General features: G+C 42.4%; 1 protein-coding gene across 1 annotated transcript in view; it reads right to left on the bottom strand.

Moving 5' to 3' along the window:
* Nucleotides 1-24,283, bottom strand: part of CD226 (CD226 molecule) — a 61,807-nt gene extending 37,524 nt beyond the window's left edge. Inside the window, exons 1-3 of the mRNA XM_066578960.1 lie at nucleotides 24,241-24,283; nucleotides 23,805-24,137; nucleotides 6,919-7,272 (exon numbers count right to left, since the gene is read on the bottom strand). Coding sequence (XP_066435057.1) covers nucleotides 6,919-7,272; nucleotides 23,805-24,137; nucleotides 24,241-24,283 — 730 coding nt within the window. The remainder of the gene's footprint in view (nucleotides 1-6,918; nucleotides 7,273-23,804; nucleotides 24,138-24,240) is intronic.
* Nucleotides 24,284-26,667: the final 2,384 nt, after the last annotated feature.

Here is a 26,667-nt window from a genome sequence, read left to right as displayed (position 1 = left end):
TTGTATTTCGCCGATGCTCGCTAAGGTTTTCATGTGTGAAAATCTGGGCAATTCAACAAAGTGATGGGAACGACACAGCAACGGATAGGGCAGGCGAGGGGCTACGTGTTGGGCTGCATCTCAAGTTCACAGGTCCCACTATTAAGCCACAATAGCGGCAAGAGTGGGGCCCCCCCCCTCCCAAAAACTTTTACTTCTGAAAAGCCCTCATTAGCATGGCATACCTTTGCTAAGCACCACACTAGCTACAACAAAGCACAATCACTGCCTGCATGACACTCCGCTGCCACTTCTCCTGGGTTACATGCTGACCAACCGCCCCCCCTCCCCCCCACAGCGCACACCAAAGTGTCCCTGCGCAGCCTTCAGCTGCCCTCATGCCACACCACGCTCATGTCTATTTAGAAGTGCGTCTGCCATGAGGAGGAACCGCAGGCACACACTGCAGAGGGTTGGCACGGCTAGGCAGCGACCCTCTTTAAAAGGGGCGGGGCGATAGCCCACAATGCTGTACAGAAGCAATGAAAAATATAATCCTGTGCCACCGCCATCAGGAGCTGCACACGTGGGCATAGCAATGGGGAACCTATGTGCCACACACTATTCATTCTGTCAAGGTGTCTGCATGCCCCAGTCAGACTGGTAATATGTACCTTAACAGTAACCGCGTTGGTGGTAATGTGGTGGTGACTGCGGACCTAGTAGCGCGGTTGTATTTTGTTGGTTTTCGGAATGTGGCCAGGATTAAGTTGGCCGTGGCGGGGGATGTTTTTGAGGCACTACGTGTCCTCTCCACGTGTCCGTGGTTATATGCACCTTATCAGTAACCGCGTTGGTGGTAATGTGGTGGTGACTGCGGACCTAGTAGCGCGGTTTTATTTTGTTGGTTTTCGGAATATGGCCAGGATTAAGTGGGCCATGGCGGGGGGATGTTTTTGAGGCACTACGTGTCCTCTTCATGTGTCCGTGGTTATATGCACCTTAACAGTAACCGCGTTGGTGGTAATGTGGTGGTGACTGCGGACCTAGTAGCGCGGTTTTATTTTGTTGGTTTTCGGAATGTGGCCAGGATTAAGTGGGCCGTGGCGGGGGGATGGTGGGGGGGCTCTCTTGTAGTGTCGGTAAAGGTGAAATTCTTGGACTGCCACCAGACGAACCAATGCAAAGGCATTTGCCAAGAATGTTTTCCCTGTTGGAGGAGGAGGGAGATGTTTTTGAGGCACTACGTGTCCTCTCCACGTGTCCGTGGTTATATGCACCTTAACAGTAACCGCGTTGGTGGGAAATGGCCTCGCCGCCATCATGTCTTTGGGAAGCCTCTGTTTCCACACCCCAGAGACATACCATTAGCAGCGGTATAGGCAGAGCCCATAATTCGTAACATTTCAGCCGTAGCATTAGGACAGGCCCCACTAACATATCACTAGCAGCATTATAGGAGGAGCGCAGTCTTCGTTCCATGTCAGCAATAGTAGCACTCAAGACAGGCCCCAGTAACAATTCCGAAGCAGCAGTATAGCGGGAGCGCAGTCTTCGTTCCATGTCAGCAATAGTAGCACTCAAGACAGGCCCCAGTAACAATTCCGAAGCAGCAGTATAGCGGGAGCGCAGTCTTCGTTCCATGTCAGCAATAGTAGCACTCAAGACAGGCCCCAGTAGCAATTCCGAAGCAGCAGTATAGCGGGAGCGCAGTCTTCGTTCCATGTCAGCAATAGTAGCACTCAAGACAGGCCCCAGTAACAATTCTGAATCAGCAGTATAGTGGGAGTGCAGTCTTAGTTCCATTTCAGTAGCCTTAGTATAGCCAAGGCCCAAGTTACATTTATGTAGCTAAAGTGTAGGCCAACCCCACACACACTTCTGTACCATGAGTGCAGGCGAAGAACATACAAATTGCTATGATTACACTGTAGATGAGGGCCCCAAAAAATTGGTGTACCAACAGTACTAATGTACCTCAGTAAACATTGGCCATGCCCAACCAAGATGGCAGGTGAAACCCATTAATCGCTTTGGTTAATGTGGCTTAAGTGGTAACTAGGCCTGGAGGCAGCCCAGTTTAACGAAAAATTGGTTCAAGTTAAAGTTTCAACGCTTTTAAGAGCATTGAAACATATAAAAATTGTTTCGAAAAATTAGATGAGTGAGCCTTGTGGCCCTAAGAAAAATTGCCCGTTCAGCGTGATTACGTGAGGTTTCAGGAGGAGGAGCAGAAGGAGGAGGAGGAATATTAGACACAGATTGATGAAGCAGAAATGTCCCCGTTTTGGATGGTGAGAGAGAACGTAGCTTCCATCCGCGGGTGCAGCCTACGTATTGCTTACGTATCGCTGCTGTCCGCTGGTGGAGAACAGAAGTCTGGGGAAATCCAGGCTTTGTTCATCTTGATGAGTGTTAGCCTGTCGGCACTGTCGGTTGACAGGCGGGTACGCTTATCTGTGATGATTCCCCCAGCCGCACTAAACACCCTCTCCGACAAGACGCTAGCCGCAGGACAAGCAAGCACCTCCAGGGCATACAGCGCTAGTTCAGGCCACGTGTCCAGCTTCGACACACAGTAGTTGTAGGTGGCAGAGGCGTCACGGAGGACGGTCGTGCGATCGGCTACGTACTCCCTCACCATCCTTTTACAGTGCTCCCGCCGACTCAGCCTTGACTGGGGAGCGGTGACACAGTCTTGGTGGGGAGCCATAAAGCTGTCCAGGCCCTTAAAGACTGTTGCACTGCCTGGGATGTACATGCTGCTCGATCTCCGCACCTCCCCTGCTACCTTGCCCTCGGTACTGCGCCTTCTGCCACTAGCGCTGTCGGCTGGGAATTTTACCATCAGCTTGTCCGCAAGGGTCCTGTGGTATAGCAACACTCTCGAACCCCTTTCCTCTTCGGGAATGAGAGTGGGCAGGTTCTCCTTATAGCGTGGGTCGAGCAGTGTGTACACCCAGTAATCCGTTGTGGCCAGAATGCGTGCAACACGAGGGTCACGAGAAAGGCATCCTAACATGAAGTCAGCCATGTGTGCCAGGGTACCTGTACGCAACACATGGCTGTCTTCACTAGGAAGATCACTTTCAGGATCCTCCTCCTCCTCCTCCTCAGGCCATACACGCTGAAAGGATGACAGGCAATCAGCCGGTGTACCGTCAGCAGCGGGCCAAGCTGTCTCTTCCCCCTCCTCCTCATCCTCCTCATGCTCCTCCTCCTCCTCCTCTACACGCTGAGATATAGACAGGAGGGTGCTCTGACTATCCAGCGACATACTGTCTTCCACCGCCTCCGTTTCCGAGCGCAAAGCAGCTGCCTTTATGCTTTGCAGGGAATTTCTCAAGATGCATAGCAGAGGAATGGTGACGCTAATGATTGCAGCATCGCCGCTCACCACCTGGGTAGACTCCTCAAAATTACCAAGGACATGGCAGATGTCTGCCAACCAGGCCCACTCTTCTGAAAAGAATTGAGGAGGCTGACTCCCACTGCGCCGCCCATGTTGGAGTTGGAATTCGACTATAGCTCTACGCTGTTCATAGAGCCTGGCCAACATGTGGAGCGTAGAGTTCCACCGTGTGGGCACGTCGCACAGCAGTCGGTGCACTGGCAGATTAAAGCGATGTTGCAGGGTGCGCAGGGTGGCAGCGTCCGTGTGGGACTTGCAGAAATGTGCGCAGAGCCGGCGCGCCTTTACGAGCAGGTCTGACAAGCGTGGGTAGCTTTTCAGAAAGCGCTGAACCACAAAATTAAAGACGTGGGCCAGCCACTCACAGCAGGGGGGTGGTATAGGGCTTGAACGTCACAGGGGGAAGTTGTAATGCCTTCCCTGTCTTTCAATTGGCCAGAAAAGCGTGCTAACGTCTCAGGGAAGGAAGTGAAAGTAACCTGAATACCGCATGGTGTTCGTTACGAATAACGAACATCCCGAACACCCTAATATTCGCACGAATATCAAGCTCGGACGAACACGTTCGCTCATCTCTAATTATTTGCTTTTGTTATCCTGCAGACTCTTAAAGAATCTACTAACCTAGCTAGTAAAGAGCCCAGCAACTGAATGCCACTATGTTTCAAACTACTTATTGGAAATGTCTGCTTATAAGACACATGGGATTTTCATTCATAATATATGGGATTTTGGACAACTGGATTACTTTATGACATGGTCTAAGAGCTTAGAAAAAAGTGCATAGGGATCAGCTGCATGATATAACCCATGGACAAGAGTGACAAGTTTAGAGAAACCAGCAGACTCTTCATTAAATCTAATCCTGGCCAACCTTTTGACCCAAGATCTATAGCTAATACGTGAAGTAATAAAGAGAATTGGCATGTCAAGCTGTTAGAGTGGCATTCAAACTGGCATGATAAACATGATGAGCAGGAAGAGGGAGAGGAAGTGAAAGAAGAGGAGGAGGAAGAGAAGGAGAAAGAGGAAGAAGAGGAGGAGGAAGGGGAAGAGGAGGAGGGGGAAGAGAAAGGGAAGGGGGAGAGGAAAGGGAGTAGGAGGGGGAAGATTTTCATGGCTCTTGGGGCTCAGTCAGATAAGCATTTTTTTACACATGTATAGGTGCGTTTAAAAAATGGCTCTATTAGAATCAATGCTTTTCAATGAAAGCAGTCACATGTTCATTTTTTGCAAGGGTTAAAAATTTGCACATGCAAAAGACAGGACAGCATTTTCGTGTGAAGCGATGCAACTTTGACAGTAGGAAATCCTACTGTCAAAGCCCTTAAATAAGCCCTAGCTGCAGGGAAATAAAAAAATAATAATACATCACCTAGAAGCACTGTTCGGTTCCAGTGCGTGTTGTCCCTGGAGAACGGCTGTTAATGGCTGTGATTGGTCAAAGCGCTCAGCCAATCAGATGCTGCGCTTCCAGGAGGTGGGATCTTTGAATCCCCGGCCAAAGGAAATGAAGAACAACAGGGGAGAAGATGCACCTGACCCAGACAGAGCTTCTAGGTGATGTATTATTTATTTATTTTTTACTGCAGCTAAAGGTTATTTCTGAGATAGGGCATATATTTTAAGCACCCCCCCCCCACCCCCCAAAAAAAATCCTTGCTGGGGTTGCCTTCATCCCATTCCTTTCGACAGGGCGGCAGCAGCGCCGGCTCCATTGAAAGCAATGGGATAGCATCACACTCCTTTGCCACAGCTGTGGCAAGGGATTTCTTCATCTCTGTTGGGAAGCCACTGATAATAGTGTCTTCTATTGAAGCCACCGATAATAGTGTCTTCTGTTAATATGCAGACACTATTTTAACCATTGCTATACATAGCCCATAGTTGTCTACTACCTAAAAAATGTGGTGTGGCAACTAAGGTTTATTACCTCTGAGCATTTTGGTTGAGCTAACCACCTAGTCACCAACTAGGATCGGTGAAAACTCATTTTTACAATCATAATAATCAATATCCCTATTCCATGAGTCCATTATCTTGGTGACTCGTGGGATGACTAGTTATACTGACACTGATCTATCATAGTGTCAGTATTATATTAGACACCAATTTATGTTGTTCTATCATGACAAGGGTGACTGGCTCATATGTTAATCCGTCCAGTATGTCTTAGTATCGATGATTGGTACTATTCAGTTATTTCTATCAGCTAATGATGAACTACTCTTAACCGAGTAGGGAAACGCGTTGAGCTGTTCTTTCTTCTTTTGAGAAGTTTGTGATTCATTTGTGAATTTTTACATCTACCAAAATGAATCATTGAGTTACTGTTGAATCATTGAGTTACATTGAGCTGTTATCTCATAGGATAAACTGGCCATCAGTATCTCTTTATACAAGATCTGACATCCATAGTCTCTCTGTCCCCAGAACTACATCATATTGGGATAGATAGGACGGGAGGATCCTTGTATCTCATTTTTTTGAGAATCTACCTGATGAGTTATAGGAGTATTTCTGTATTACTCATCACTATACCCCATGTCTTTAGTGTATAGTTTGTTGGCCCATATATGCTATTTTAAAGGATATTAATAAAGGTTATCTTTTAGTTTTTATCTGTAAAGGGCTAGTTCTGTGGGGAGTCCCCTCATCACTGAACACTGTGACAGTGCTGTCACAGTGTTCAGTGATAAGGGGACTCCCCTTGGAGATGAAGGAATCCTCTGCCACAGCTGTCACAGCAGTGGCAGAGGAGCATGATTTTCTCCCATTGCTTTCAATGGGGCCAGCGCTGCTGCTGTTGGCCCCACTGACAACAAGATGAAGCCCCTTAATGTGACAGCATCCAGGGGTTTCACATCCAAGGAATCTCCTGCTGCAGGTGTCACAGCCGCAGCAGGGATAGCAATCCTCTCCCATTGCTTTCAATGGGCCCAACTATTTATGTACAAATTTTACTATCATGTGACTGCGAAACAGATGCAAATTAAAAACGCACCTGAGGCTTCGGTTACGTGTTTTTTATACATGCTTTCTGCATTTTTTTTCACGCATCTATTCATGCATTAAAAAAAACACTCGTCTGACTGAACCCTTAGATAGCTTTATGGGTTCCAGAGAATTTCGGTATGGTTTGAACTGATTTGAATCAAACTTTTTCCCAAGTACAGCAAATCAGCCAAACCGAATTTTTCAAAGGTTCGCTCAACACTACTCACAGAATAATGTTATCATCACATTTCATTTATACTACAGTGTGAATGACCTACAGCAAGTCCTAAAACATAAAGACGCAATTTCAGGGGTTTTTTTAGGCCACAAAATAAAAATAAAAGTTATTCACCTCATTAAATGTACTCTAAAATGTTGTCATTAAAAAAATGCAACTTATCTTGCAAAAACCAAGCCCTCATACAGCCATATTGACAGACAAATTAAAAAGTTATGGCTGCATCCTAAAGGCCCTTAAAGGGTTAAATATTCTAATAAATAATGAATAGATAGATAAATGATGACCTTACCTGTTGTCTGTATGTGCACATTTACGGAAATGGTTTGGTTCTTGTCATCGGACCAAAAATGACACTGATAGATTCCTTCATCCATGATGGCAGCTTGATGGATCTTTAAAGTAACATTTTGAAAATCTGAGCAGTTTACAAAACTGCGTTTAATGAAATCAAAACCGTATGACAGCGATTTTCTTCCAGGCTTTGAATTTTTACAATATGTAACTAAGGACATCTTCCCATTTGCAAATTTTTGTACAATAACTTTGTTCACATCACCTGATAAGGTGTTTTGGAAGTTCAGTGTGATCTTGGAGTTTTTCTTAAAGACCTGATGTGATGAGGGCAGAATATGACCAAAATCATCTACAAAGATATAACAGAATGAAAGTATAAAAAAATGAACAAAACTATGAACACATTATCATATAGCCACTATAGTATGGATTTATGTAACACATTTGTGTGTTTCTCTAACTAAAGGATTCTCTTTTTAACAGATAAAAACAAAATTATAATACAATATGTAGGAGATTAACAGCCTAAATGAAGAGTTGAGAGTGTTGGATTGCTTTCATTAAAAGTGTTGTCCAGGATTAGAAAGACATTAGAGATGAGCAAGCGTACTCGTCCGAGCTTGATACTCGTTCGAGTATTAGCGTGTTTGAGATGCTCGTTACTCGAGACGAGCACCACGCGATGTTCGAGTTACTTTCACTTTCATCTCTGAGACGTTAGCGTGCTTTTCTGGCCAATAGAAAGACAGGGAAGGCATTACAACTTCCCCCTGCGACGTTCAAGCCCTATACCACCCCCCTGCAGTGAGTGGCTGGCAAGATCAGGTGTCACCCGAGTATTAAAATCTGCCCGCCCGCGGCTCGCCACAGATGCATTCTGACATAGTTCAGGGAAAGTGCTGTTGATGCCGGAGCTGCTATAGGGAAAGTGTTAGGAGTGATTTTAGGCTTCAAGAACCCCAACGGTCCTTCTTAGGCCATAGAAATTGCAGATCGCACCTATCTGCGATTCCTGTTCTCTTCTCTATATGCGCTCAATGGGGCCGGCGGCAGCAGCGCCGACCCCATTGAGAACATATAGAAGACAAATCATTCTTCTCTGCCACAGCTGTAACAGCTGTGGCAGAGAAGAACGATGTTTGCCCATTGAATTCAATGGAGCCGGCAATACAGCAGGTTCCACTGAAAGCAATGGGCTGCCGGCGTGCGCGTGATGAATTGTCGGGAAGGGCTTAAATATATAAGCCCTTCCCTGCAATTCATCCAGAAATGTGTTAAAATAAAAATATACATATATATATATATATATACTATTACTTACCTTGTCCCGGCAGACGGAGTTCAGCCGCGGCGTCCGGCAGTGGGTGTGAAGGGGGTGTGAGTCAGACTCAGCACTGAGCCAATCAGGGGGCAGGTCTGACTCACACCCCCTTCACACCCACTGTAGGCCGGCCGCGCTGAACTCCGTCTGCCGGGACAAGGTAAGTATATACCGTATATACTGGCGTATAAGACGACTTTTGAACCCCGAAAAATCTGCTCTGAAGTCGGGGGTCATCTTATACGCCGGTAATACAAAAAAAAAAGTGTCAAAAAAAAAATTCATTACTCACTTCCCCTGGCGTTCTGCGGCGCTGCTGCAGGCTGTCGCTCCCTCCTGGTCCCTGGCAGAGCATTGCTTTCTGGACGCAGGGCTTGAAATCCCCGCCTCCAGAAAGCTACTGTGATTAGCTAACACACACCGTCAGCCAATCACAGCCATTCAATGACATCATTGTCATTGGCTGTGATTGGCTGAAGGCACGTGTGTTTTCTGGAGGTGGGGATTTCAAGCCCTGCGTCCAGAAAGCAATGCTCTGCCGGGGACCAGGAGGGAGCGACATCCTGCAGCAGCGCCGCAGAACGCCAGGGGAAGTGAGTAATGATTTTTATTTTTTGCTCCGCTGTATTCTCGGCGTATAAGGTGACAGTTGGGGGGTCGTCTTATACGCCCCGTCGCCTTATACGCCGGTATATACGGTATATTTTTTTTATTTTTACACATTTCTGGATGAATTGCAGGGAAGGGCTTCTATATTTAAGCCCTTCCCGACAATTCATCCAGTGCACGCCGGCAGCCCATTGCTTTCAGTGGAACCTGCTGTATTGCCGGCTCCATTGAATTCAATGGGCAAACATCGTTCTTCTCTGCCACAGCTGTTACTGCTGTGGCAGAGGAAAACGATCTTTATGCTGACAGTGCGGGGGGGGGGGGGGGGCACTCTTGCCGCTATTGTGGCTTAATAGTGGGACCTGGGAACTTGAGATGCAGGCCAACATGTAGCCCCTCGCCTGCCCTATCCGTTGCTGTGTCGGTTTCATCACTTTCTTGAATTGCCCCGATTTTCACAAATGAAAACCTTAGCGAGCATCGGCGATATACAAAAATGCTCGGGTCGCCCATTGACTTCAATGGGGTTCGTTATTCGAAATGAACCCTCGAGCATCGCGAAAATTTCGTCCCGAGTAACGAGCACCCGAGCATTTTGGTGCTCGCTCATCTCTAAAAGACATGGCTGTTTTCTTTTCTTTTTTTTTTTTTAAAGACACACTTTTCTCTTGTTGGTGTCTCATATTGCACCATCGACACATCTTCAGGCAGAGAGTTCCATAGTCTCACTGCTCTTACAGTAAAGAACCCCTTTCTATGTTTTGATAGAAACTTTCTTTTCTTTAGTTGTAGAGGATGCCCTCTTGTTATAGTAATAGTCTTGGATATAAATAACTTATGGAAAAGAGCATCCAGGTTAATAAAGTTAATCCGCAAAATCCACATACCTCCTTATAAGGGTCTACCCCATTTCCTAATCTAACTCTTCTCCATTATGCCTTTTCTACATTCTTCCTTGGATCCCAACCCCCACTGTGTCCCTCGCCCTATGCACTTCATATCTGTATATACACAGATACCGTCTGGTGACTGACTCATACAGCTTTATGTATATTATCCTACTTAGTGAAGCTGGACCATTGTACAGAACAAGCACTTGCACCACTTATGTCACCCCTGTTTCCCTCTAGGGGTTTAATTTAAGTAATGTATGCAATAATTCAATGTGGGTAATATCATGTTTTGTTTGGTCATGTTCCCTCTCATTCGTAAAGTGCTGAAGAATATGTTCCCGCTATATAAAGATTGTTATTAAATTGGCCATTGATATATTTACACATACAATACTGTGTAAAAGCTTTAGGCAGGTGTGGAAAAAGTTCTAAAAAGTAAGAATGCTTTCAAAAATATTTAGTGTGATCACCCTTTGCCTTCAAGCACCATCAAGTCTTCTAGTTACACTTGCACACAGTATTTGAAGCAAGGAGGTTGTTCCAAACCTTTTGGAGAACTAACCACAGATCTTCTGTGGATTTGGCTTGGGGAAATCCTTCTGTCTCTTCATGTAATCTTAGACTGACTAGATGATGTTGAGATCAGGGGTCCATGGGGGCCATATCATCACTTCAAAGATGCCCTATTCTTTTTTACACTGAAGTTAGTTCTCAGTGACATTGCCTTTATGTTTCGGGTCATTTTCCTGCAGCAGGATTAATTTGGAGTCAATCAGATGCCTTTAATTTTTGAAAAATTCTTACTTTGCAGCACTTTTTCCATATTTGCCTAAAACTTTTACACAGTACTATAATTATTATATTACACAAACCATATTTTTTCTAAACTAAACAATAAATATATATACATATATATATATATATATATATATATATATATATATCTCATTACTGTTATCCCCCTAATCCATATATTACCTTGATTGCCCACCATTGAACCTGCTCTACAAAGACTTTCCTGACTTTCCCCAAACTGTACACAATATTGCATGTGATTTGTAAAGTGGTAGAACTATGCAATGCTCTTGCCCTGTGTATATTTGCCTCTTTTGATGTACTCCATGATTTCATTTGCCTTGGCTGCCTGTTGTTGGTTGCTACAGATAGGAATTTTAGTGGACAGTCAACAAATCCTTTTCCATGTCAGTGCCACTAAATGATTTCTCATTAAACATGTAATGACGATATGTACTTTCCCTTTGCAAAGTGCATAAGCTTACATACATCTATCAGTGCTAAGAGGATCAGTGATCACTTCCAATATCTCTGATTTATAAATTGCAAGCATTCCCCATGATATAAGTGGCCATTAGTATTACCCTTTTAGTATTGTCAACACCAATTGGACAGTTTAGACTTTGAAGAGACGCCCCTCCAACTGTCAACACCCTGGTGTGAATTTTTCCCTACGTTTTTTGAAGAAATAACAAGGGAACAACATAATTTAGACTTCTACGAAAAGATGCTCCAGAATTGTTTATTGAGAAATGCAAGTATTTAGTAAAGCAAACATGTTAGAAGAGCTTGTTTTCACGTCAGTCACTAAGGATCCTTTCGTTACACTTGAAAAGTGAGTGGGGGAGTTTATGGGTATGTTTTGTTCTATTGTGCATTTTATTTTAAGTTTGTGACTTGAAACTGAGTGACTTGAAATTCATGGAGTGAATCCTGTGTGTCTTGTGCAATGCAGACATTTCTTGAACAGCTGCTTGACGATGCATATTGCTGTACAAAATCTGTGCATATAGAACGTGTGAAGCCCAGATCCTGCATCTAAATGAGCAACTTGCACAATTGACATCTATTAATGACTTGGAAAGCAGTCTCCTGAGTCGAAAGGCACCCACTGCGGGGCAAGATGGCAGAAGAAAAATGAGGCAGCTAGCTGGGTGATAGTCAGAAGGTGGGTAGAGGGAAGAGTATCAGGGAGGCTAGTTGTGATCTAGCATATCCCAAAAAGTTTGCCCACTTGGCGAGTGAAGGAAATGTCAGGTCAGGAGTAGCACTTCTGCAGCAAGACACTTTCTCTTACAGACAGGGGGGAGGGGAGGAGGTAAATAAAGCATAGGAAAAGCTAGACAAGTGCCAATATGTGGTGTTATGGAAGTATGCTATTCTTGTACTCGCACATCTTGTCTGTTATGGCAGTATGATATAATGCATTCATATATCCTATCCAAACAGGTTAGTTAATGTTTATTGGTTTCCTATCGATGTCCTGAATAGGACTTTGGTCCAATTATCCCTCTTATGCTCATAAAGAAGGTATCTCTGCCTACATGTACTCTGCCTGTGGCCTTTCATTGTTTTAGCCAATCAGGCAAATCACCCCCCCAGACTCTATGTCTATAAACTACCCCAGGAGATAAGAACTGTTTTAGAAGAAATGGGAGATTAATAACTCAGATTATGGTTCATTTGTAGGGTATAGTCTGAAAATAACCATATCTCCAGGATCGGGAATGATGCAGTATCTAGAGATGAGCGAACGTACTCGGATAAGCACTACTCGTCCGAGTAATGTGCTTTATCCGAGTATCGCTGTGCTCGGGGCTAAAGATTCGGGGAGCGCCTCTGCTGACAGGTGAGTTGCGGCGGGGAGCAGGGGAGAGCGGGCGGGAGAGAAGGAGAGAAAGATCTCCCCTCCGTTCCTCCCGGCTCTCCCCTGCAGCTCCCCGCTCTGCGGCGCTCCCCGAATCTTTCAAGACGAGTACAGCGATACTCGGATAAAGCACATTACTCATCTCTAGCAGTATCCAACGCATCCACTACCATATTTGCACAGCCTTCAGCACAGGCTGAAATAGACATCTTCTGAACTAATAATCTCTCCTATGACATGCTTGGTGTCTATGGGTAGATAAAATCATGTTATGAAATACTGCAGCCAAACTATCTCTAGGAGTCTTTTCTGGGGAGACATGATCAAAAAAAATTGGACTGTATATTCTTTCTGAAGAGTCTTGCATCTAATCAGCCTGCCTCCCTATGATATCATAAGTGGGAGGTAAAAGGTGTGGCTGGTGAAGCACTTAAGACCTCAGAAATGCCGAACCCCCTTGTCCGAATTCCAGGAGATTGTAAGAGTTACAGAATCAGCCCAACCCACAGCTCCTCTCCTAGTGTCCAGACTTCTTACCCAATCTAATCAATAAGAATTGGTACCCTATTTTTAATTCCTTTTAATTTTTTAACTGTTTTGTATACACAGTATGTTTCTATCCCTTTTTATATTTTTTTATACTCTTTATAAGCATTGCTACTTTTTGTCATTAAGTTTTAACCTTTATTAAGTTCAGTCCTTGCTGCTTCATACAAAAACCCATAGTATAACTCACAATGTGTATATCTCTTTAAGAATGCTTGTTGTATTTGAGGAGAGAAGGAGATCTTACTCGTATGATAGATTAAGTTGTAGATTGACTGTTCTATTGGAATACTTGTTCTAACAGTTTGATTTTACCTAAAAATGGATGTCAACAAATGTAATCCACCATTTTTAAAGAATTCAATGCCAATCTAGGCATGCAAAGGTAAATAATGAATTTAGTACTTTTAGATTTATTTGAGCTTTTTTAAACACTGAATTTTTTTGCCTTCATGAAATATAAATAAAGATACATAAAAAATATGCTAAGCCTCCGCTGCTCTTATTTTGTCAATGTAATCTCTATATACCATACAAGAAAACAAGACACAATGGCTGAAAAGTTCTGAAAATGTCAATCAGCATAAATCCATCATATTTCTTAATAGCGAAGCCAGAAGTTATTATGCAAAGCTTGTATTTTAAGTCAGGATTTATACTTTCTTCTGATGGTTTTATGGGTCAACTAGAAGTTCACCAAGTCTTGTTTGCTTTATAGCAATGAAAGACAGCAGATTCATCTTGTCCGCATTTTTGACATTTACCCTTTTTACTCGTCATTCAACTTTCTTCTCTGCAACACTGAAACTATCCTAATTATGTCAGTGAAGTTTTGGATCTCTTGCAATTACTGGCCCCTCGGAATTAACTAGAGAAGATCAAATATAATGATCACAAAACGGTACAATAGAGAAGGCTAAACATCATCTTAAATGTTACATTTTTGCCAAAAGTTACAAGAAATTATATTTAATCTTGCAATTGTTTCAAGTAAACTTTAAATGACTCACTGATAAAATTAAAAAGGTTCTGAAACCAGCACTAAAAAGAATCCTTATTTCTAAGCTGGTGTTAATAACATATGAATTATACCCTCACCAAATGAAGGTACTATAGAGAATTCTGCTCCAGGCATACTATAGGTAGTATGATTAATCTGGAGATAGAAGGATGGTTATCACTGGGGGCGCTGGTGTCCGGTATGTGCGGGCTACTCCGCCTGGCATGGCTGGGGCCCGGGCTGGCAGCTCTGTCCGGGATTCCCCCCTCTCGCGGTTGGTCACGGCACGCCGGTCCACTGGTCAGCTGCGCGGGGCTCGGGTGAGTGTGCGCCTTTAAGGGGGAGATGCTTTTATGACTCCCTCCAGTCATCAGATGACTTATTCCTGCCACTCTGGGTGGGGTAGGTCTGCATATAAACCCTGCTGGCCCAGACCTCTGTGCCAGTGTTTGTTTTGACTCAGTCCTGACTACACCGGCATTCTGTGACCTGACTTTTGTGCTTAGACCTCTGTTTGTTTTTTAACCGTGCTTTTGCTTTACCCTCCTGGACCTCGCTCAAGATCTTTTGGTTTTGACCCGGCTTGCTTCCTGACTATTCTGGGGTTTGTGCCTCCCTTTCCTCGTCGGCACACGGTTCCCACCTGTTGGTTTCCCAGTCCCTCCTTTTTTGGGTCCCTGACACTAGTGCAGTGCAGGGACCGTCGCCCAGTTGCCGCCCTGGGGCTTAGCCCAGGGGGGCAAGTAGGTAGGGACACGGGAGACGGTTGACATAGGGAATCCCTGTCCATCTGCCCTGGCCAGCCCTAACATCTGGCTGGTCTATTAACTGATGATATGCTAGACTGTGTGTCAGTGTTTATTTGGATAATAATGTATGTTCACATTAAGTGATAGTGGTGGACGTTTTACATATTGTTTTATAACACATTTGTTTCTCATTGAAGTCAATGGGGAAAACCCACAGTAAAACATAACATTTGCAAGACATAAATTATGCTGTTGTTTCACCCTAATGCCAAGTTTACTCTGTGGAATCTGTAAAGTGATGTTGAGGGAACAGAGACAATAGAACCCTGTTTCGGGTTGAACTTTGGTAAACACTTGGTTCACTGTGAACCCCGAACCTCAGGCAGTTTATCTCAGCTGAACCTATTCAAATTATTCCTCCCCCTATTCTTCTTTTAAGGGTATTGGTGAACTTCCAGTTACATTTTAACTAATTTGGACTGAACTGAACTTTTTACCAAAATTCAGCAAACCGGCCAAACCAGGTAGAAGGTTCTCTCATCACTACTGTGAAGAAATTTATGTGAAATCTGAAAGAAATATGTACACATTTAATGTCAAATTTGTGTCTATTGTGTCAATTCCACCTCCTATTCATATAAATGGGAATCCACGCTGTAATCCGCACAGCATGAATTTTCCCATGCTTGGATCTGCATTGTGGGGAAAAAAAATGACATGCCACTTTTTGACGCAGAATTTACATTGAGCTATCCGCATTGAATTGGGCTAATCTGTATGCATATCCATGGCAACTTCCAGTGCAAATTGGCAACAGAAAGTATTTTTGAGATGTAGATTTTACCTGTGTGAACATAGGCTAAAGGTAATTTCAGATGGTATAATCTGCATTAACATAATTGGATGTAGATCCATCTCAAAAGCAATGCCAAAAATCAAACAAAGGCTGTGATGGATGCTCGACAGTGGCATCCATGACTTTTTGGCTATTATGCCATCTGTTAAACATAAATGTCATGAAAAGTTCATTATGTATATATTTAATGAATGCTTTTGACAAGTGGTATTCATGACCCACAGGCTTCCAACTTTCATGTCAGAAAGAACATATTCCCCATTTTATATGTTTTTTCATTGGATTCCCATGGCTGGATTAGCAGAGTCTAAAATTTCAGCCATAAATCCACCAGGACCAAAAGTTAGACGATAGTAAAAGTAAGTTAGGCTTTTTGTAATAAATATATTTTTTCAGATCCTTACTTTGGGAGAATATTGGATATAAATAACCTTTACTTATAGAGATGGCTTACTACTTTTAGTATATTAAATTGCCACATAGTATGGGACCAGAATTTTGATCAATGTGGCACCTTGCTAAGTGGACAAATTGGAAAATTATTACAGTTAATGATGCCTAGAAGTAAAGGGAGTATAGGAGATTAAGAAATGGGACCATTTTTGTCAAAGCAACTGTTAGGTGGACTCACAACTGGCTGAGTGATTGTAGTCAAAGAGCGGTCAGAAATGGGTGCACATTCAAGTGGAAGAATGTATCAAGTGGGATACCACAAGGCTTTGTCCTAGGCCCAGTGTTGTTCAACATTTTTATAAATTATCTGGAGGAGGGAATTAGGGGGAAACTGATCAAATTAGCCAACGACACAAAGCTATGAGGGATGACTAACACTAGAGAAGAGAGAGAGAGTATTCAAAAAGAACCAGAAGAGCTTGACCAGTGGGCGGTGACTAGCAAAATGGTATTTAACAAGGAGAAATCCAAAGTCCTACATCTGGGCAAAAAAAATTTAAATAGCATATACAGAATGGGAGGAATTGTGCTAAGCAGCAGCACTTGTGAAAAAGACTTGGGTATACTAATAGATGATAGACTGAACATGAGTCAACAATGTGATGCAGCAGCCAAAAAGGCAAGCACAATTCTGGGATGTATTAAGAGAAGCATAGAGTCTAGATCACGAGAGGTGATGTAGACTTCCTCTACTCTTCCTTAGTCAGACCTCATCTGTAATACTGTGTCCAGTTCTGGGCACTCCACTTTAAAAAAAGACATTGACAAACTGGAGCAAGTTCAGAGAAGAGTTACCAAGACGGTGAGTGGTCTGCAAATCATGTCCTATGAGGAACGGTTAAAGGATCTGGGAATGTTTAGCTTGCAAAAAAGAAGGCTGAGAGAAGACTTAATAGCTGTCTACAAATATCTGAAGGGCTGTCACAGTGCAGAGGGATCAGCCCTATTCTCATTTGTACAAGGAAAGACTAGAAGCAATGGAATGAAACTGAAAGGGAGGAAACACATATCAGATATTAAAAATAACTGACAATAAGGGTGATCAATGCGTGGAACAGGTTACCACGGGAGGTGGTGAGTTATCCTTCAATGGAAATGTTCAAACAAAGGCTGGACAAATATCTGTCTGGGGGAATTTAGTGAATCCTGCACTGAGCAGGGGGTTGGACCCAATGACCCTGGAGGTGCCTTCCAACTCTACCATTCTATAATTCTATGAAAGCCTATGTTTATTCAGCTGAGCTGCAATACCACATCCAGCCCCTGCATAAATGTGACACTGTTTCAGAGAAACAATAAAAACTCAGATTTTATTAAAATCTTTATACAACCCCTTTAAGTTTACTGTGCAAGTAAACTAATAAATGGAATAATAAAAAATATCCATCTTTCTGGGAAATTACATGTAATAATTCAGAAATGAAAAGAATTTATCAATTGACACGGAAATTCATTTATTAACTGATGCTAGAGCCTCAGAAAAATTAACATAGAAATGTATTTATTTTTATAATTAAAAAATCCCTTTTGTTTATGAAATTCTACAACATATGTAATTTACACCTCACCTCCTAAATCATTCTTGATGCTTTTCCTTACAAATTCAATTTCTTTGTAGATTTGTATCCAATTATTCTGTTCAAACTACTTTATCTTAAACTGTATTTTGCATTAGGAAAAAAGAACAATTGCTCCTGTAAATGTATGACTTTCTACTGTGACATGATGTAGAGCTAATGCCATATATTACAGTTCTTAAGCTGTTGTGAAGAAAGAGCCTAAAATAAAGCTTCATAGTCGTTCTGATCATTTTCACAAAAATACTATTATTTCCTCTTGTTATAAAAAAAATGCTGTAAAAATATCAGGAAAATGCACAAAAATAAAGGCAGTGATACTTAGTAATTTGTTGTGAAAGGAGGGTTCACATGACTTGATGAAAATGTGCGCCAAATGTGCGTAGCAGTTATAGAAGTTAACGGGAACTTGTCAGGCTGCAGGCAGCACAGTATAGTGACAGACATGCTAAATTTCAGTGGCCTGTCACTTAGGCCTCTTTCATACGCGCGTTTCTTGGCTGCGATATCACAATTTTGTGTCGCAACAAAGTAACATGTGCCGCTACAAAACATCACTCATGTGAAAGAACCCATTTGAAACCATGGGCTTCACATGCATGCGTTTTGTAGCGCTGTCGCATCTGTACAAAATCGCACAATTTTGTGGCCCGTGTGAAAGCGGCCTAATATTGATCAGTTTAGTGGTTTTGCAAATCTTACTTTAGAAACTTTGCAAGGGCTAAACTGGACATGTGTCCAATGAAGCTCATGCATATTCGTATATGCACACACCCGCCCTCTTGTCTCCTCCATATGTTGATTGGCAGATATCTCTGTATAACTTAAAGGGGTTTTTCCAGGGAGAATACTATTGATGAACTATCCTCAGGATAGGTCATCAATAGTTGATCGGCCAGGGTCCGTTACTCGGGACCCCAACCGATCAGCTGAGCAGGCACATGCTGTTAGCGCCGTAAATAAACAAAGGTCGGAGCTGAAGCAGTGGAATTGTCCACTCCGACCTCTGTAGTGGCCGATGCTTGTAACTGTAGGCACGGCCCACGTTGATTTCAATGAGAGTGGTAGTTATAAGCGCCGGACACTACACAGAGGTCGTCAAGGAGACTTCCGCTGCTTCAACTTCGACCTCTGTGTATTTGCGGCAGTAACAGCATGTGCCCACTCAGCTGATAAGTCGGAGTACCGAGCAACAGACCGCAGCCAATCAATTATTGATGACCTATCCTAAGGAAAAGCCATCAGTAGTATTCTCTCTGGAAAACCCCTTTAACCCATTCCCGCTGCAGGGCGTAAGTTTACGTCCTGGCAGCGGGGTACTTCCCGCAACAGGGCGTAAACTTACGTCCTGGGGATAGCGCGGGATCACATATGATCCCGCGCTATCCCACAGCGGGAGCCGGCTGTCAGTCACAGCAGGGGGCATCAGAGATGCGCCCCCCGCTGTTAACCCCTTCCCTGCTGCAATCTAAGTAGATCGCGGCAGGGAAAGAGTTCACAGAGGGAGCGCACTCCCTCTGTGTCTCCGGCCGGCTCTCGCAATGTTATCGCGAGAGCCTGGCCTGTCGCCATGGTAACAGGATGCCAGACACTGGCGTCCTGTGTTACCAGTGCCTGAGATCGCTGTATAAGCGATAAGGCATGGCAGAGCAGTAGCTCTGCCCTGCCTTATGAAAGCGATCATCAGGGCAGTGGTCAAAGTCCCCCAGGGGGACAAAAATGTTTAAAAAAAAAAAAAAAAGATTAAAAAAATGAATTAAAAAAATGTAAAAAAAAGAGTAAAAAAACCCATTTTTTTATGCTCTTTCTCAAATTAGCATAAAGAAAGGTAAAAAAATAAAACCCCACATATTTGGTATTGTCGCATCCGTAACAATGCGTACAATAAGATGCACATGATTTTGACTGTGCACGGGAAAAGACGCAAAAAAAACGCTAAAAAACTGAGTCAAAATGCTAATTTTTAACATTTTGCCTCACTAAAAACACAATAAAAGTTATCAAAAAAGCCATATGTACCCCGAAATGCTACCAGTAAAAACTACAGCGCGTCTCACAAAAAATAAGCCCTCACAGAGCTCCGTACATCAAAAAATAAAAAAGTTACAGGACTTTGAATGCAACGATTTAGAAAAAAAAAGATTTCCAAAAAATGGGTTTTTATTGCAGAAAAGTGGAAAAACCTAAAAAAAATGTAAGAATTTTGGTATCGTTGTAACCGTACCGGTCTGCAGAAAAATTGGAATGTCTCATTTATGCTGCATGATTAACGCTGTAAAAAAAAAAAAAAATCTATGACAGAATTGATGCGTTTTCTCTCCCTGTTATCATAAAAAAAAAAAAAAATAAGTTTTACAATATAGTTAATGTACTCAAAAATGATGCTGATAAAAACTACAGTTCGCCACGCAAAAAACAAGCCCTTACACGGCCGCGTCGACGGAAAAATAACAAAGTTATGGCTTTTGATAAACGGAGAAGAACATCCGCCAAAAATTGCTGCGTCCTTAAAGGGGTTGTCCCGAGGCAGCAAGTGGGTCTATACACTTCTGCATGGCCATAATAATGCACTTTGTAATGTACATTGTGCATTAATTATGAGCCATGCAGAAGTTATAAAAAGTTTTATACTTACCTGCTCCGTTGCTGGCGTCCTCGTCTCCATGGTGCCGACTAATTTTCGCCCTCCGATGGCCAAATTAGCCGCGCTTGCGCAGTCCGGGTCTTCTGCAGTCTTCTATGGGGCTCCGTGTAGCTCCGTGTAGCTCCGCCCCGTCACGTGCCGATTCCAGCCAATCAGGAGGCTGGAATCGGCAATGGACCGCACAGAAGAGCTGCGGTCCACGGAGGAAGAGGCCATCTTCAGCGGTGAGTAGAGAAGTCACCGGAGCGCGGGGATTAAGGTAAGCGCTCCGGTGAGCTTTCTTTACCTCCCTGCATCGGGGTTGTCTCGCGCCGAACGGGGGGGGGGTTGAAAAAAAAAAAAACCCGTTTCGGCGCGGGACAACCCCTTTAAGCCTAAAATAGGCCATGTCATGAAGGGGTTAAATTTAAGTGTTTTATTTATTTTTTATTTTATTTATAAGTAGTGCTATTTATTCTACTCATAAATTTGAATTTCTTAGCACATGTTTTCATAAAATTGCGTGATCCCTCCTACCACAGCAAACTACTTTATTGCCTTTATTCTTGTGCCTTTGCCAATATATTTTCTAGCTATATCCTGCTGTCCACAGAGCAGGCAGCTTAAATATGACATTTGCATATAGCTTAGCACTTGCAGGGTGCTGCTGTAGTTTTCTGTTAGTTTGCTTTTGCATTGCAGACACAGCAGTCAAGCACTTGCAAATTTGTATAGATTCTGTCTATCACATTTTGTTTTTTGCATAAAAAGGATTATTTGGCTTTTACAACTTTGTCAGTGATACAAACATGATGGAAAAGTAATATTATTTTCATATGGTAAAGGATAGCTATACTGTAGTTGTCAAAGTCCCCACTGAATGCACCCAGTGGACTACCTGTGCACACACTATGTAGCCCTATCATCCTATGTATAGACAAGTAGTTCGCTAGGTGCATTCAGCGGGGACTTTGACAGCGCACAATGAGGGGACAGCAGGGTGGGTGAGTATAAGACGCACATTGCGGGATTTAAACTGTCAACTTCTATGAGTCCATAACCTTGGCTGACAGACTCCTTCTAATACTGATAGAACTGTTACCACTAGGGAGAGCTCATTGTGTACAGATTTAAGAAGCTATGATCGATTACAACCATCTCTGGTCTAGGTCTACTGCTCACAAGCGGATATTTGCTGTGGAATTAATGGTGAGCGTCCACAATGCAGATCTGCAGCAAATGCCACCCATAGCATGCTATGGGAAATCGATTCTTCCTGCACACTTGCGGAAACCAATTGCGGTTTCCGCGAGTGGAGGAAAAATCTCAGCATGCTCCATTTTTCTTCAGATTCCGTGTGGACAGCTGCCATTAAAGTCAATGGAAGGTGTCCGATCCACGGCCCTTCTGCAATTACATTGTGAAAAGGTCATGGATTTTGTGTGATCGCTGGGCGATGACGTTGGAGAAGCAGGAGTTTAAAAAAAACATCTGTACTGCACGTCAGACAGCTCACCGTGCAGAACATCAGCAGCACAGATTAAAACAAAAGTGACAAGATATGTGCGGACGCTGCTGCTCCCAGCGCCAGATTCTGCTGCAGGATTCCACATAGAGGAACCCTAATATAGGTTGCATATAATCTCCACACAGGGAACATCTTGTAAAGAGCAGTGTTCCTATCTTGGACATATTTGGTTGAGATTGAAACACTGTTTTAAGGACCAAACACGGTAAATATACAGCACTTGGTCCTGGGCTTTGATTCTGTCCGATAGCAGGAGGACAGCATGGAATTAAAACCTCTGCTCCTGCAATCAAGCATGAACAGTTTGGGTCTTCAGCTGTCAGACACAGCTGAGGACCCAGAGGAGAAGGGAGAAGCGGTTTTTAACCACTTTTGTCTTCTCCTTTCCAAGCTACATAGTGCTCAATGAGCACTGTGTACTTAAGAGTGAAAGTGGAAGTATTACTTCCACTGTGCGACCCGGGCGATCATGTGACCACCAGATGCTCTCTGTTACAGCAGAGCTGCAGGGTCCAAACCCTGATCAGCTCTGTTACTGACTGATATCACTACAGGGGGATGTTTTCCCACATAACTTGGGCTACAGTGGAGAAGTTTGAAATTAAAAAAAAACAAAAAAAAAAACAATGTGAATGACCCCCAGATGACTTATATGACATCATGGGGGACATAGGTGGCAAAAAAAAAATAGTCAGAAAAATATATAAAAAAGGTGCACATCATGAAAAAAATAAAATAAAGAATATGGTGAAAATAGCTAGCTTTGCCTATTTTGCTTTACAAATGATGGAATAGAAAGTGATAAAAACATTGCGTGGATAAACAAATAATACTATTAAAAAGTACAACTCATCCCGCAAAAAAAAACTGCTTTCATTTGTCCATTTGACAAGAAACAAAAAACATTAGGGGTTTTTGCCTACAGTGATAAACAAACAATACAATTTTTTTTTTAAAGTTGCAAAAAAAATCCAACGTATATAAATTTGCTATTGACATAATCATACTGGCCTGCAGAAATTATTTAACATATAATTTATTCTGCACGGTAAAAATAAAAAACACATGCCAGAATTACTGATTTTGTTAATCTTGACTCTAGAAAAAGAAATTGAATAAAAAACAATCAAATGTTATATGTTACCAAATACCGGATAAATGAAGACTAGAGTTCATCCTCCAAAAAACAAGTCCTCATAAAGCACTGTTGATGAAAAAATAAAAATGCTATGGCTCTTGGAATGCAGCGACACAAAAGCAAATCTTTTTTTAAAGTGTTCTTAGTGTACAAAAATAGCAAAACATAAAAAACTGTATAAACTTGGTGTTGCCAGAATTGTGTTGACCCCTAAAAATAATGTTACCACATTATTTATTTTGCATACGGAACACCGTAAAGATGAAATTCAAAAAACATACGGCTGAATTTGTTTTTTTCCCCTAATTTCCCTAAAAAAAATTAATAAAAGTTATACAACACATTATATGTACCCAAAAATGACGCTATTAAAAAATATAACATTCCGCAAACAAGCCCTCATATGGCTATGACGATGGAAAAATTAAAAAGTAATTGCTCTTGGAATGGAACGATAAAAAAAATGATAAATTAGTTGGCCATTCAGGCGCAAACAGTCTTTGTCACTAAGGGGTTAAACGCAAGGAAAAAAAGTTAAATAAATAAAGTGTGTGTGTGAAGGAAGCCTAATAAGACTGTGTAATTGAGCCCTAGATGGGATGCTTGTTGTGCAACGTAAGCAAGATATATAGATAATAATCACTAATTAAAGAATCCTGAGATATAAAATATACATATGAACGCTACTAAAATATATTTCTAAACTCAAATTGAAGAAAGATGTCACATTGCATCTGCTGTGTGGTATAACTCACCGCCTAGTCGAAAATGTATATGTTAGCCAGCCCCTGCTTATATTATCCTCATTTTAACATGCAAAATAAAAAGTCCCATGTACAAAGCATAAAAGAAATAAATCAATGAAACTTTAGTAGTAAAGTCCCGTATCCCTCATTGCAGAGTGCAGTACAAACACACAATCTTACCTCCTTGCACAGCTATTACTTTTTTCATTGTTCCAGTTGGAAACACAGTCACGTAACAGACATAGATCCCAATATCCACTTTTGATGTTTCTCTCAATGTTATAGATAGATCCAATGATGAATTCCCAACTACGTATGACAGTCTACTCATGTACTTTGGTGAAATGTAGTTTCCATAACTCCTGTGAATAGTACATATTACTTCTTCTAATGATCCATTGACCTTAGCCCAATGAATCTGAATGACGGTTTCATTGCCTGGATACTTGCAGTCCAAAGTTATTGTACTTCTGAGTATTAAAGTGGTATCCACTATTTCTTCAAGTTCAAACGCTAGAAAAACATAAAAACAGTACAAACCCCATATAAAAGTTTCTGCAGTATAAAGTACATAACATTAAGAAATGTAGTATTAAACGGAAAAAAAAAATCTTACTTTTAATCATATGCAGGAAGACAAGACCAATTATTATTTTCATCTTCTCAAGTCAGAGGTTAACACTTCTAAGAGAGAGGAAAATAAAGACAGCTTTTGACTTCTGCACAGCAATATCATTTCCTTTACTGGATTCTAAAATTAGGTAAAATAGAGTCACAGATAGGTTTGTGTCAGAGTGAAACTCTAAGTGGTCTCAAAAAATTGCTCCATTTGGAAAACTTGAATATACTATAGAAATAAAACCTATGGCAAACCATAACAACTTTGGGTTAAAAAGACAGTTTTAACATACTTCCTCAAGACTTATTAATGGTTTTCTTCAATGCTCGTAACAGCTTGAGGCATTATATTCCACTATTCTGTGCTAATGGATGAAGGAGTATTTCCAGCTACTCATAATGTTCTACACGTTGCAGCTAGAGATGAGCGAGCGTGCTCGGCCACGCCCCTTTTTCACCCGAGTACCGCGATTTTCGAGTACTTCCGTACTCGGGCGAAAAGATTCGGGGGGCGCCGTGGGTTAATGGGGGGTTGCAGCGGGGAGTGGGGGGAGAGGGAGAGAGAGAGGGCTCCCCCCTGTTCCCCGCTGCTACCCCCCGCGCCGCCACGCCTCCCCCCGCCCCCCGGCGCCCCCCGAATCCTTTCACCCGAGTACTGAAGTACTCGAAAATCGCGGTGCTCGATCGAGTAATTACTCGAAACGAGTACGTTCGCTCATCTCTAGTCGCAGCATTAAACATATAGGTAATTCCCATTCACTGTGGCCGCTTCATTTTCAGGATAGGTGGAGGTCCCGACAGTCAGATCCCTATCATTGATAGCGATATGCTATCCCATTATTCAATGGGAAAACATCACTGATATAACCACACGGCAAACCCTGTAAAAAGATACCCCCCCCCCCCCCCCCGCATTATCAATAAACTATACTGTAGTAATGCAAAGAGCAGCATATATACTTCTACTTGAGCAGAAACTAAAGTATGTATGAGTATATACAGTACCGTATATCGGATCCTCTGTACAAAGGGGGTCCTACTTAGCAGAGCTACAGCAGAAAGTGAATAACTCCTTTATTCTACAGCAAAATTTAAAAAAACACAATCAAGGGCAAATTTACATATATGTTGGTGTCCATGGTGGAGACAGCAAAATGCCCCACCATTCTACTCACTTTGCCAACTTTTAATATGCATTACTTGATATGTTTTATAAAAGGTGGTTTAGGGGCTAATGATCACCAGGTGTTCCTGGTAATATCTTAGTAGTTTTTGTGTTACTAATATATGATAGCCTATAGATGTGAAAGTGTCAACAGAAAGTAAGAATACCAACTCTATGGTGTCTGGAGTTTATGTGGGTCAATACCTGATATTCCCTGGGAGACTATAACACCTAAGGCCGGATTCACACTTCCATATGCGTGTTGTGCCCAAGAAACTTGGGTGCAAGTCCCGACGGACTCCATGGTCTATCTGATCTCCATGGACCCTGCACATCACATGTCCTATTCTCGTTTGTGAAAACAGATGAGAATAGGACATGCAGCTATTTTTTCACATGGACCATCAATTTGTGTGAAAAAGCATTCATCTGAATAGCCTCATAGGTTATTATGTGGACATATACTGTCTGTGGAATATACGGACAGTACACAGCCCAAAAATATGGCCTGTTTTGTTTTATTGATCGCTTAATAAGTTTGGCGTATAAGTACATTCCATATATCATTGACGTATTATGACCATAAACTCAATTACATAGTTCTGATTTGTTTTTGCATGTCATTTACAACTTCTGTTGTTCGTTGCATGTATCTCATACACCATTGTAATAACCGTAGAAGCTTTTCCAATCTACAGATAATGAATAAACAATGAACAAGTCTGCATTAGTATTTGTTTGCTTTTTGTGGCTATAAAGTGGTAGTAGCACTAATGGAAAGGCGTCCACCCAAAGCCCGTAGATTTTTTGAAACTTTGCAGAGCTGCCTCTCTGCGGACAAACAACCTTTTCATATGGTAACACAGTATTAACCAGGCTCTTCCATCCCAAAATGGATGGAGACTCGTCAGCCATCTATTTCAGTGCAATTGCTTTTCAAGCCAGAAACAATACCTCCCTTAGGGCTCTTTCCCACAAGCGTATAAGCAGCGTGTTTTTACAGCTGACCGATATACAAGACCATCTGTGCCACTGTTTTCCAATGCATCTGTTCACACGAGCGAATATACAGCACGTGAAAACGTTGAACCATGAAAAATGAAACATACGTGACCCAAATACACGCCAACGCATATATGGTGGGCAAAAAGATAGTTCTGGAACTATCTTTTGGCCAATAGACGGCGGCGGCTCCCATAGACTCCTACAGGAGTTGGGAAAAAAAGGGAGGGTGAAGCATTTTAGCAGCGTCCAATGCTG

The sequence above is a fragment of the Eleutherodactylus coqui genome, chromosome 9 (genome assembly GCF_035609145.1).
Source record: "Eleutherodactylus coqui strain aEleCoq1 chromosome 9, aEleCoq1.hap1, whole genome shotgun sequence".
In the NCBI taxonomy this organism is placed as follows: domain Eukaryota; kingdom Metazoa; phylum Chordata; class Amphibia; order Anura; family Eleutherodactylidae; genus Eleutherodactylus; species Eleutherodactylus coqui.
Note: the sequence above shows the minus strand (reverse complement) of the source record. Positions and strands in the feature narration are given on the sequence as shown.